The following is a 14,314-nucleotide window of genomic DNA, read 5'->3' on the forward strand; positions in this document are numbered from 1 at the left end:
AATCGGCTGAGGACATGACTTTCTTTTAATAGCAAAACCAAAGAGAAAGACATTCAAATTAGAAGGGAGCGATGGTGCCACGTCAAGTCACCTTGTCACGGTCCTCAGGCCAATCTGAAATATCTAATGGGCAAGAGTAGTGCATTTCTGCATGAATACACCGAATGGTACAACCAAGATGTGATTTACTGCTGCTAATGGGTACAAACGATTGTTCAGAATCTGCCTCAAATCATCAAAAATAAAATGGGTGCCCAAAGGAAGCATATTAACAGATTTATTTAAGCGTTTAGTGACCAATTAGCTACGGGTCTTCTCATGCAAGGCCAATAAAGCTGCTGCATTTCATCAATACAAACAGAGTCTTCTCTGCTCTTCTAAAGTCAGGACGGGCAGACGTTTTCCTGACAGGCAGGACGGGTTTGACAGGCTGCTTAGCTGCTGTCCAAGACGTAAAAAGGAATCCATCGATCAAATCCAAAAAGCTATTTGATCATCAGAACAAGAAGCGGTTGAAGTCTCTCATCAGCGAGGCACAAACTGAATTCATTCATTTCATCCCATTAAAAGCAGTTGCACAAATCAAAGTGCGGCAGACGTAATGTCACGCTACAGTAGCTCCAATGCAGAAGCCCACACAGATTTGAACTCAGGTGTCCTCTAACTGCTTGAGAACAACACTGATGTTTTTATTAAGCGATTACAGCATTGAATGTAAGTTAAGATTGATATAAAGTTCCAGTATTGTCTTTCCTGATGCTGCTTTTAAGTCAAAACCCCCAGTTTGAACCAAACAAATCCTGACATAAAGGAGACAAGCTGTAACAATCTCTGATTTCCACACTGGGAGAAAGCCAACATCTGGTAGGAAATGATGCAGCGGCACGGTTGACAGGAATAAGATCGGCCAAGTCAGAAAAACCTAAAGGGTGTTTTGGAGTAGAGCCTGGATGGTGTATTGGAGTGTGTATTCACAGAAGGAAATTAATAATATTTTAGCACATCAGTGTGTGTGTGTGTGTGTGTGTGTGTGTTTGTGCTTGTTTTGGCTCTAGGGTTTAGAGCTAAATGAAATGACTGCAGTCCAAACTGATAAAAGCTAAATATGATTTAAACTTGTCTGCATCAAATTGCTGTTCAAAAAGCATTAACATTTTTATTTGCAATGCTTCAGTCTGTCAGTCACTATCTATGATTTATTTAAACGTTTGCGCATTAACTGCATGCACACAAAGCAGTAACAGGGGCCAAACTGTGCAGGACATTAAACCTGTATGACCAGTATTCTTAGGTAAGCCTTCTTAATTTGACAGCTGGGATTTCTCTGACTAGAATTTTCAAAAATGACATCCGGCTCCTTCAGGTAGACTCAAGCTTTTATGTTATTTTTAACCTCACAGGGGACAATAACGATGGGGGGGGGGAGAGAAAAAAGGCAGCAACGTTTGAGTTCCTTGAAATTCATTTCTGAGCATTCAACCATGCAACAACATTATGCCCTCTTAAAATGAGGAGTACTCTGCTGTGTGCTTAAAAGGGAACCTCTGGTATAAAAACACACACACTCACTCACACACACACACACGCACACACACACGCACACACACATAAGCAGTTGCAGCCACAGCGATATAAATTACATATTTAATGAAAAGTCCCTGCTTCTAAATTCAAAATTTAAGGTAGGAGGGGGAAAGAGGTTTCAGCTTTCCAAGACGCGTAATTAGGACTGAAGCACGTTATTCGCTGTTTGTTACTGCCAATAAGTCTGAATCTGAGCAATGAATAAACGCCTTTAAATCCCACTCGGCTTCGAGGCAGAAGTGTATAGAGGTCGTGCATGTTCAGTTAAAAAAGTATTTTATTCAATGGAGTTTGACTCTTTGCTTAATTCATTGACAATTCAATATTAAAGCAAATTCTTCCATCAGTGATAAGTTGGTTATTTGCTCTCAGATGTTTATAAAAGTGAAGAAAAACATAGTTTTGTCGCCACTGACATGCTGTGAGGTTTAGGGAGCGTGAGTGGATTAATTACCCTACCTTGAATGATCCACAATAACATCAGCATGGCTTGGAGTCTTGTCTTTATCCCCATGGTGCCACATCCACCGGCTGCTCCCAGCAGCTTTTCTAAAGCTGGCACCAAAACACTCCTCGCACTTCCCTTTCCACAAGTGCTGCCCAGTTATCTTCAGGTAACAATTAATTGTCCGTTACACAAACATGCGAGGCGACGTCTGCAAACGAAGCACCCTCTCCTCTTCCCATCCCTATCATTAACAGCGGCTGACATCGCGGAGCGCACCGGCGTCTCCCCCGCTCCTGCGCTCCACGGATGTCAGGAGAGAAGAAAACATTCAAACTGTTCCACTTCCGTCTGTTTCTCTGCTGCTGTGCTGAGTCCGCTTTATGGAGGGATTACTTCTGCCGCACGTCTGTGCTGAAGTGTGTCGCTCCTTTTTGTCCTGATCCCACAGTAAACTGTAGGCGCTTTTTTCACCTGCTGGAACTGCTCGGTGCCGCCCCCTCTCAGCAACGGTTACGCACTGTTTCCAAACTTTAAGCAGCTCGTCTTAGGACGCACACCAATCAGTGCTGCACCTTACAGTTTTCTACGCCCAGAGACTCCACTCATACTCTCATACGTTAAATAATAACCGCTGTTGTAACTGTTGTAACTGGAAGTAATTCTCAGAAATTCTCCACTTGCCAAAAATGTTGTGTGTATTTACCTCTTTATTTTTATGGTGTTGTATTATTCTGTGGCTTATGGGTAAGCACAGGCCTTCTTTCAGCACCTCACTGATACCAGGTTGGACCCAGAACTGCCTTAATTCTTCACAGCACAGATTCAACGAGGAGACAGAGATTTTAGTCCATTTTGACATAGATGCTGCAGATTTTTCAGCTCCACATCTAGGATGTGAGTTTCCTGTTCCACCACTTCCCAGCGGTGCTCTGTTAGACTGAGATCTGGTGAGTGTGGAGGCCATTTGAGTACAGTGAACTCATTTTCATGTTCAAGAAAACAGTTTGAGATGATCCGGGCTAAATGACAATGGTGTGTTCCTGAAAGCATCTATCAGAGGATGGGTACACTGTAGTCATAAATGGTCAGCGGCAATACTCAGGTGTTTAAATGATGCTGAGCCTGTCCTCTGAATATTATAGCTAGAACTGAGACTCATCATATAAGGAAACATTTTTCCAGTCTTGTTGTTTAATTTTGCTGAGCCCAAGTGAACAGGCTTCCTGTTCTAAGATGGGTTGCTGTAGCCCATCTGCTTCAAGGTTTGGCATGTTGTGCATTCTGGCATGCTTTTGTCCATACCTTGGCTGTAACAAGTAGTTATTTGAATAACTGTTGCCTTCCTATCAATTTGAAGCAGTCTGGTCATTCTCTGATGCCAAACAAGATATTCTCACCGGTTATGTCATGTTCAAAGTTGCTTAAATCACATATTTACCTCCCATTCTGATGCTCGCTTTGAACTTCAGGTCCTCCTGAACATGCCTAACTCCACTGAGTTGCTGCCATGTATTTAGCTGATTAGATATTTGGATTAATGAGCCACTGAACACGTGTACCTATCAAAAACGTCCGATTGGTGTCTGTGCAAACATACAATTCACCCCACTGAATATCAAGCCAGACTAAATTAACTACTAGCCTCAGAAATTCTTGGTGTGACGATGACTGACGAAACTGATCACACTCTCACCACTGAGGGATCTTATCTTGAGTGCAGTGACAGCTGAAAACCACCACATCAAGCCTCAAGTCATATTTTATGAACTATACAGCGTATTATTCTTTCATATCACCAAAAGCCACAATGACACTCAAGGAATATGTTGGACTGAAAAGAATCAAACCAGCCTAAAAAAATAAGGTCATATACACTATAATGTTTTCTTCCTTAACAGTCTGTTAAAAGATTTAAAAGTGGGTTTGCAAAAGCAACGAGAAATGTCAAACTTTAATGAAAGAGGGATTGTCTGCATTTGTTTCATCCAGTTTCCCCCGTAAATGGACCGAAAACTTTCTCTGCCCTGCACAGGATAAAAATGCAGAAAACCGACACGCTGTCGCAAAAGCAGAAACATTAGGAAACAAACTGCACAAGCCGCATGGCCTTCATGGCCCCCCGTCTGAGTGAAAGTCTGTATTTGACAGGTGTGGTCAGACGTGTGCTTTGCCACACTCGAAACTGCAGAAGCGTGGCCTCACACACACTGACACATGCTGGTAAATCTCTGCAGCGAGGTCAGAAGTCCAACAACTACAATGTTTCACAATGGTATGAAGGGGTAATTCATGAAATTACAACAAAATGCCTGCGTAAATCAGCGTTATCTCTGGTTAGGTTGCTACAAATTTATTTCCTATTTAGACATGTAGCAGATGTGAATTGACTTGGAGTTACTCTATATTAATCTGACAGCCGTTCACTGTGCCTGCAGGTGCATAGTGGGGGTTTAAAACTCTTTCAATAAAAACAGATTAATACAGCAGTGAGCGTGAACCTAAACAGTAAAGCTACATCAGAGAAGAAGAGTGAGTTCACTACGAGCAACATTTTTCCCGTTAGCCATAGACTGATTTGATATAAACATGTTGATTACAGCAGTTGCAAGTAAATCCTAACAAGTTCTGGTGGCACGCCTGGTCTTGTAACACTGAAAAAATAATAATGTCCTCACAGGAACTTTTACACAGATCCATTTAAATGTAATTCCCACTCATTCATCATGTATTATTTCATGCATTACAAGGTCTAATTCAGAGCAGAATCGCGTGTCACAGGTGAGTGTTGCACAAAGTCTACCCAGCCACTTCTACAGGAGTAATGTAATGTGGTCACAGACCCAAGCTGTTCTCACAATAAATGCATTACCAGGTGAAATATTCATGCAGGTGGGTCAATGTGTTGCATTTTTAATGGAATATAATGGATTTATTACATGATATTAAGCTCTGTGATATCACTCCATCATCTTAGCATGCACCAAGGTTCACCAGTAAACACGCTTGATGGGCGGCACAGCTCATTCAAAGGCTGAAACATGTTTGTGTTGTTTTGGTTTTTAATTTATTTTCGTCTGTCATACAGGAAGTTAGACACCTGATTTATTTATGTGCTTCTCATATTGCAGAGTCTGTTGTCCTCCCTCTGTTGGATCTACTGAAAACCCTTTGTGAGTGCCATCTTATCCATACAGAATACACACGTACAGTACGATTCAGTGCTATTCAGCCTGACACAGAAGTCTATTTAAAATGTGTTGGTGGCCTCATCCCATGATTCACTGAGCGTTTCTTCTTCTTTCACCTTTATTCCACCTACTGTTTATATTTACATACCACTCTGCATTTAATCAGTAGTTATTATTAATCTCCTACTCCTATTGCTACTACCTGTAACTAGTTCTGCTGGCAGTTTCTTCCTGTTTAAGGGGAGTTTTTCCTTCCAGCTATCGCCAAAGGAGTTGCTCATAAGGGGTCTTGAGGGGGTCTCTAAGATTGTTGGGGTTTTTGACTGCACCTTGAGGCAGGTGTTGTGATTTGGCAGCATCATAAATAAAACTGAATTGAACTGAGATTAATTCAACTAAAGTTTTTATTTTTGTTGATGTAGTAGTTACGATATTAAGATATTTACAAACTGGTTTTACACCAGCCTGAGTTGAGTATTAACTGCAGACTTTTATGTTCACGTTGTGTGTCAGTGAGTGGGAAAGATGTAGAAATCATAGACGCATCAGAAAAAATCGATGTAGCTGTCATGTGTGAGTAATTGATTCTGGTGTGAAAGAAGCACTGGTACGAAACTGCACAGCTTGCATGTTAAAGCATACAGTTCCCCTTCAATGAGCAACATTTCCAGTGGGTCAGATACATTTTAGACCTTAATTCAGCAAAAATGTTGGACGACTCCCACACCTGTGCTTCCATGCAGTGTGTGCACGTGATAAATGGCTGCACAAAAGACCCTGAAATGACAGAATCTAATCTTGGCTGGCGTTTAGTCCGAGAAATATTTCTATGGTTGATTTGTGTCTCTTTCTGTGGCTATCTATATGAGGAAATTTCCTCCCGACAGTTTCCCTCAATGTGTCCATTGTTAAGACTGTCAGAGGTGCTGCTATCTCGCTGCCAGGTTGAGAAAACGGGCTTAGCCTTGACTGTACACTTCTAGATCGCATGACTGGACATCTTTGCACTTTGCTCTCCTCGGAGACTGTAAAACACTATATGATGGATTGCTTGGATTTCTACAAAGTGTTCAGGGCAGCTGAGTCTTTTGTGCCACCCAGTGGAGAACACCCAGAACACAGGAGCAGCGCCTCTGTGTGTTTACTCATCGCCTCTACCTTTTTTGGCTGGAGGAAAAAATAAAAGCATGGACAGGTCAGCAGTCCCTCACAGGGCTTATACAGATTGACAGACAATCTTTCAGGCTCATGTTTGTACCTGTTGGCAGTTTTTAGCGTCAGGTCCTGACCTGAATGTCTGTGGACAAACACCCAGAGGAAATCCACGTGACAGCACGCTGAGAACATGTCCTCTTAGAAAAGGCCACAGCAGGGATTCTGCCTATTGACTTTATTGTTAATTCACAGTCTTTGACCACTGAAACTTCACTTTATATCCTACTCACAGAAGAAGACTTTAATGCCATGAAGTATTTTTAACAGAAATCAGTGGGCTGAAGGTGCTGTTCTTGATTTTATTTTGATCTTTGGTTTAATCATATTTCATTCTAACAGGGTTTGGTGTCTATTAAGATTACAGTGCTGTGTCAGTAAGAGTGGGTGGTTTTATTTTATTTCAACCAGAGCAAATCAAATCTCAGCTTTAATATAGATCTCATTCCCAGGCTAATACATAGTCTGTCACTGTCAATAAAGCAGATAGAAGTCTTGCATATAAAACTTCACCTAACACAAAAGTATAAGCATCAAATATAATTCAGCTACCTAATGCAAACATGTAGAAGTGCTGTATATATTACCGGAATATTATTACTATTAGTGATCAGTAAAAAATTTTGTCCACAATAAATAGCTTTAAAATTAAAAATGTAATATAGTAATAATAACAATGCTATAAAATGTGGTAGAGCAGAAGCATAAATATCCTGCCTCCCACTTTTTGACCTTATCATTTAAATGTTGCAGCGGAAACTGAGACTCATCATTTTCATGTTTCTATTGTCCAATCTATTGTGACTCATTGATAACTGTAGCCTCAGTTTCCTGTACTTGGCTAATACATGTGGCACCCAGTGTGGTCCCCTGATGCTTTAAAGGTTCATTATGCTTTTTCAATCAGAGATACTCTTCTGCATCTACGTTTGTTGTAACAAGTTTGGGCTAATATTGCCTTTCTATCAGCTTGAAGCAGTCTTGCCATTTTCCACTGATCTCTGGCATCCACAAGGCATTTTTGCACAAAGAACTGCCACTCACTGGAAATTTCCTCTTTTCTGGACCATTCTCTGTAAAGTCTAGAAAATCCCACTAGATTAGCAGTTTTGGAAATATTTAGAGCAGCCTGGCACCAACGACCATGTTCAAATTCACTTAAATCAACTTCTTCCACATTCTGTTGCTCGATTTGAACTTTAAACACGTCTAAATGTTTTGAGTTGCTGCCACATGACTAGATGATTGCATATTTCTATTGAGAAACAGATGAACAGGCATACTTAATGAAGTGACCAATGAATGCATTTAATATAAATTATTGTAAAATGCAAAGTAAGTTTTTGCTGAAGGAGCCTGAACCTTCCACATTATGAAAAACCTAAAATAATGTTAGCTAGTTAGCATTATTTATCACAGACTTCAAATTTTTATATTAAAAACGGAATCTGATCTCCATCAGCTAAAATTAAAACGCTCTCTGGCATCGCTCTTTTTTCTAAAGTGCAAAACTGAAAAGTTGTTTATCTCACCTCAACACTTTGTGGCCTTGATGTGATTTGTAGAAATAGTTATGACTGATGAAAGCAAGCATTTCATTGGTGGCAGATCTGAAGAATAAGAGTCTGAAACCAACACTGGTTTCTCAAACCTGCCAATTTCTGTAAGTGTGTATGTACTAAATAAAGTTAGCATTAGAGCTAAATGCTAACATTATCATGACAACATGCACAGTGCTGTTGCTAACGCTAACTCAAATATTAAAGCACGCAAAGAGGCATTTACATATTTCAGGACTAAAACACCCAGTTAAGGCTGTTTAATGAGCTAAGTGTATAAAATAGGACAGAAGACAGCAGTGTTTCCATCTGATAAAACAGTGCATCCACAGTGTAAATAAAAGGCTCTCTTGCCTTTGAATATTTTTATTTAAAATGAGCATATATAGCATTTGGACAATTGACATTTGGGGAGCAGGAAATGTGCATTTTAAGTTCCTCGAATAGCATCTGAAATAATTCAAGCCCTGTGAAAGAGTCTAATGTTTCTATAGCATTTCATGCTCCACATTAACACCGGCCTCAAATCAGAGAGAAAACAAATATGCAAATGCTTTCTAGATCCACACATAATCAAATTTACAGTTTAGTATCGCTGATAATACATTTGTTCTTTACCCCTCTGCGATGCTGTTGACTTATTGTGTTATGCTGTGTCACATTCACTGCATGTCGTGGCTTAATTTCTATTTCCCCAACTAAAACGGGATCTTACAGATCTTTGAACATTTCCGTGGAGCAGCTTTGGCCTCCTTATATGTCCTGATAGAGAAGCGGCTTTTCATTGATAACTGCTTTTCTGACAACCCTCTGCCCATGCTGCAATTTTATTTGAAAATGAATAAATAAAGATAATGATAATAGCTTTTTGAGGGATGTGATATTTCGAAGAATGGCATTAAATCCACCTACACTAGATCTTTGTATACACAGACAATGGTTACTTCAATGACCTTTTCAACAGCCAGGCCTTCATAAAATGAAAGCAACACTTTAATTTGTGCTGCATAGGTAACTTTTAACATCTCCCCACACTAAAAGCAGAGACATTTAAGAAACATTACTTTATACTGTGCCTCCAATCAGCCTAATTGTTATGCTCATCAGCAATAGTCCACACTTTCTTTAGCTAGCCGCTGCTTTTTCATCCTCTTTCTGTCCTGACCATGTATGTACCTGCCTTTTTCTGTTTGTTGAGCCACTTAAGATTGACCTATGATTCATTCAAGAAAAAAAAGGTCCTAACTCGAGGGATAAACGGGTATTGTGGTAAACATAACAGGCATCTTAGCACAAAACCAATATATCTTTAGGCAGGTTGTTACCAGCAGCCTGTGGCAAAAACTACATCATTTGTTCTCTGATTCCCAAAAAGCTATTATCTGAAAACCTGCTATATTTTTAGACAACAGGACAAGTGGAGGACAAACGAATAAGTGTCCATAGTAAATGAACAGCATCTGAAAACTATTTTAATTCAGGAACAGGAAAATAACACCTGACACAGGACCTGAGAGATGCATCTGACCTTATCAGATACATTGTCAGTGGAAGGCTGGCTGTCAAGAAGCCACTTATAAAGAAGGAAAACAGGACGAAAACACTGATGTATGCCAAATATTTCATGGATCAGTCATGGATTGACCTCCCTAGAAATTACAAGAAAGCTTGCCTGAGAGTGTTCAGGTTGTGCTGAAGAATAAAGGTGGTCATACCAAATATTTCAAGCTTGTTAGGATTGTAAAAGCTCAGTTTTTTCCTTAAATACTGTATTTCTGTGCTTTTTTACACATTTTTAAAAAATAAACTGCTCCACTTATTTCCCATTTTCCAAGCAAATATTAAAAAAAACAAAGAGTGGCACAGCTCTGTACATTTGCATACAAAGACTAACTCCTCCTTTGTTCCCGATAACATGCTGGAAACATCAGAGTGTAGAGATGACAGGAGTTTGAGGAATTCTCACTGTTAGAGCTATTAGTTTACTGTGGACATCGACTGCTTCCCTCCTACATTTCCATTAAAAATGTATGAGTCACAGTGACAAGCTCATATTGTGCAGCCTGGACACAGCACTCTAACAGAAGCTGTGTGTGTGTGTTTGTGTGTGTGAAGCTGGATGTCTGCCACAGGTTTTCTGATATGAACCCTGAGTATAATAGGCCCTCTATCATTTATCACTCTGTACCGTCACTACAGAGAAGATTAGATTTTGACGAGCATACAGAATATACAAAATGACCTTGTTTGAGCCGGAGACATGCATCTAAGTTTTGTTTTTGTGTTTTTTTTCCCTCCAAAGGGAGATAATACAGTTCTACTTGTGCAGCACAGTGTCTCACATTCCCAACCCTTCTCTGTAAGTTTGAATGTGCAATTTACATTAATTGTAGTCAGAAGTAAGTCTACTGTAATGTGAGTCAGGAAAGTCATGCTGTGAAAGTGCACCATCCTTGTTCAGTTTCTCTCCAAAGGCTGAAAACATTCTGATTTAATCTTAATAGGCAATTTGCTTCATGCTAGCAGTGCATCTGTTTGAGCTCTCCCTGTGATGCCGCACGTGTCAGAGAGCCTGAAATAAAACAAATGCTCCTATCTGAGACTCGCCTTCCTAACACTGAACCCAAATCTGTTCCTTCAAAGTATTTCCTTCAGACTAGATTAAACTCCAGGGGTAACAAAAACAGCACATAAAGACATTCCTAATATGAGAACTGCCCTCTGAGCTTTGTCAATTGTACTCTGAGTCAATTAAAATGTCTGTCCTTTACAGCAGCCCCTTCTTAATAACTTCTATCTGAAAGTTGCTGGCAGTGAGCTGAGATAGATAGAAAAAAGTGCACTCGCTGTACATGTCGATACAATACTGGGCAAAATGACACATTTCAGTACAGATGCTGCTTGTGCAATGGGAGGAGAAGTCTCTGAAAGAGCCCAATTTTCTGTTTTTTCTTTTGTGAAAAAATAAAAGAGTGATTGTTTGAGGAAAGAAGGAGACACGCTGTCACAGTATCAAAAACCTGGGCTTATTATGTGTCATTATTTTCTCAATTAGACTATTACATACCTAATCATTTGGTCTATAACATTGTGTCATAAAATGGTTAAAGGAATCTGTGCAGCTTCTGAGTATCATGAGATAAAAAACTACATGTTTAAATGTTTTGTTTTGTTTGACCAAAACCCAAATAACTACACTGTAAAAAAATTGTAATATAAAAGTGTTTTTACTGTGTATTTTACAGTTTTATACTGTTTTTTTAAGAATATCATTAAATTTACATAAATAGACTGTGATTTTACATTTCAAGTGTAAATTAACGTAAAATCACTGTAAATGTAATAAAAACATAATTTTCTTGTTTTTTAAATGTATTTGTCTGTACATATGCATATTTAGATTGTCAAAATACATTCACAAATGTATCATAATTTCACAAATATTTGTCTGTTATTTGAAAGATTGAACTGTTAAATTCAAATGTAATGCTATGGAAAAATATATAAAATCAAATTTTTTTTACATCAAATAATTATTATTATCATTGTTATTTAGGGCGATCGTGGCTCAAGAGTTGGCAGTTCGCCTTGTAATCAGAAGGTTGCCGGTTCGAGCCCCGGCTTGGACAGTCTGGGTCGTTGTGTCCTTGGGCAAGACACTTCACCTACCACCTACTGGTGATGGCCAGAGGGGCCGATGGTGCGATATGGCAGCCTTGCCTCTGTCAGTCTGCCCCAGGGCAGCTGTGGCTACAACTGTAGCTTGCCTCCACCAGTGTGTGAATGTGAGAGTGAATGAATAGTGGCATTGTAAAGCACTTTGAGGGTCTCAAAAAGCACTATATAAATGCAATCCATTATTATTTAAACCAACTGTATATTTCTGTACATTTAAGTATTATTATTCATATTGCTGCATTCATTGACCTTGTTTATAGGTAATTTCATTGTTTGATCACATTAAAATGTTCCTACTTTAATATTTAAAAGCACTTGAAAAAGGCAAAATCCCATGTACAATTAGGGCAACAAACTGTATTGTCATTACTGAAAATAACCGTATTTTTATGAGAAAGTTATTTTCTGTTATTTTCTGGTATTAAAATAACACCCAGCTGCTGGAATATTACTGTTTTTTTAGGATTTTTTTTTTTACAGTGTACAGTTTACTGTTGCACAAATGAAGAACAGCTATAGATGCTCTGGAAGGCGTTTTGTTTCCTGTATTTACAACTAAAAATTGCCTTTGTTAGCACTTTGTTTGCTGCACATTCATGATCTCTCCTGTGGACCTTATCCTAAAGGTGCTCTATTAGATTGAAGCCTGGTGACTGTGTAGGTCATTTGAGTACACTGAACTCACTGTCATGTTCAAGAAATCAGTCTGAGATTATCTGACCTTTGTGACTTAGTGTGTTATCCTGCTGGAAGCAGCCATCAGAAGATGGCGACAGCAGCAATACTCAGGTAGGTTGTAGATACTTAGTTAGTACTAAGAAGCCAGAAAACATCCCTTACACCAATACTTCTATAACATTATTCAGCCAGAGAACAGCTCCTCATGGGTATTTTCTCCTTTTGAGAGTAATGTCTGTAATCCTTAGAGATGATTGGGTGGGAAGATTCCAGTATCTCTCAATCCAGCCTATTAAATCCCATTTCCTCCCAATTCTGATTCTCAGTTTGAGCTTCAAAATGTTGTTGTCTAAATGCTCTGACATGCTGCCGTGTGATTGGCTGATTTTATATTAGTTAACAAACAGATGAATAGGTGTAACTAATGAAGTGGCTAGTAGATGTAAGACCAACTAAATTTCAGTGCATTATTTGTTTCCAGTATGCTGCAATGCATGTTTGATTCTTTATACTAGGAACTGCTGAGCAGAACCTTCGTTGGCCTATAATGAAATAAATCAAAATTCAATATGTCAACACTTTGCTTTTCCCCCAGTTTTTCAAGCGATTTTTGCACATCTATCCACTCGGATGTTACGTTGCGCATGTGCTGTTGTAAAAAAAGTTTCTGTTTGGTGGTTCTTCCTTGTAGGTGATGTTTGTGTATCATAACCGTACAGCAGAAAAGTGCCCCACAGTGTATTACCTAAGCCATCCTGCAGTTCCTTTATAGATGTTTTCATGATCTTGCAGATTTTGGCATCCACAGCTCACATTGTTTTTGCTTTCTCTGTGACATTTCAAACATTGGAAATTTCATGTTGAAAGCACTGCGGTGACTTTTAATATCCTCTCCCTGAATTATAGGGATCGGTTTTTCAGATCCTTGGTCAGTTAGCACATGGTTATCGACTGTTACCACAAGCTTTGAAAAATCTGCTCCTTCTTAATGATAATTCATGACCTGCTTTACTACCTGCTTTTAATTGCTAATGAATTAAATTAAAATTTGTTTTTTAATGTATGCTTGCTGCAGGGTTTCTATGTAGTTCTTTTTCACTCATCAAAAGTAAATTGATCTGATGGCCAAGCTTCTGTGATTATTGAACTGTAAGAAATATTCTGATATAAATCATGCAAATTAATGTGATACAAAAATGCCAAATGCAATGCAAGCTTAAAGCAATAAAAGTAACAAACCCCCCCAATAATGATAAAATGTACATAACTCTCAAAAACCAAAGAAAACTAACTGTTAAAATTACATCTTCAAATTTTTATAACATTTTTATGGCTTCACATTCACATTACTGTTACATTACTAAAACATGGATATATTTAAGATCCATTGTTCATAATTTTGTTCCCAAAATGATAGAATTGTAAGTAATTCTATCAGTTTACTTTGAATAAGTCAGTTTCTCCATTTTCTAATTAAGTGATAATGAAAATCTGTTGGTAGCATCTCTGCTGTTGTTTCCTGCATGCACGCATGCTGATATTTATTGATGCCTCTGGGTTTTGTGAGCAGATTATTAATTTCCCAATAATGAGATATTCTTAGAAGGGACATTTGACAACTAGTGCAAGCATGGAAACCAATCAGAGCTGTAGCAGTGCTGGTACCTCGGTGAGATTATGCAGCCTCCGTGTCAAAGAAAACAGGTGCACTTATGAATTGAGGCCAGCAGAGGACTCCCCTGAGCCTCTGCTGGAATCAGCTGCTGCTTAGTGTGCACTCTGAAAAGACCCTTTCCTCCCTTTTGTTGTTTATTCTTTCACTCCTTCGTGAGCCTTGTTGCACAAGGTCATTGTTGGCTTCACACAACTGCTGCAGAAAACACACAAAAAAGAAAAACAGAGAAAAACATGTCCACGCACAGCACATGGTGTGTGTTTTATATCTGGCAAATGTATTACATATTACA

The 14,314-nt window shown here is 39.0% G+C and overlaps 1 protein-coding gene across 1 annotated transcript in view; it reads right to left on the reverse strand.

Moving 5' to 3' along the window:
* The window catches only part of esamb (endothelial cell adhesion molecule b), a 64,757-nt gene extending 62,204 nt beyond the window's left edge, over positions 1-2,553 (reverse strand). Inside the window, exon 1 of the mRNA XM_082503972.1 lies at positions 2,044-2,553. Coding sequence (XP_082360098.1) covers positions 2,044-2,098 — 55 coding nt within the window. The 5' untranslated portion in view covers positions 2,099-2,553. The remainder of the gene's footprint in view (positions 1-2,043) is intronic.
* Between the last annotated feature and the right edge of the window lie 11,761 nt (positions 2,554-14,314).

Source organism: Aulonocara stuartgranti (assembly GCF_965226115.1).
Source record: "Aulonocara stuartgranti genome assembly, chromosome: 14".
Lineage (NCBI taxonomy): Eukaryota > Metazoa > Chordata > Actinopteri > Cichliformes > Cichlidae > Aulonocara > Aulonocara stuartgranti.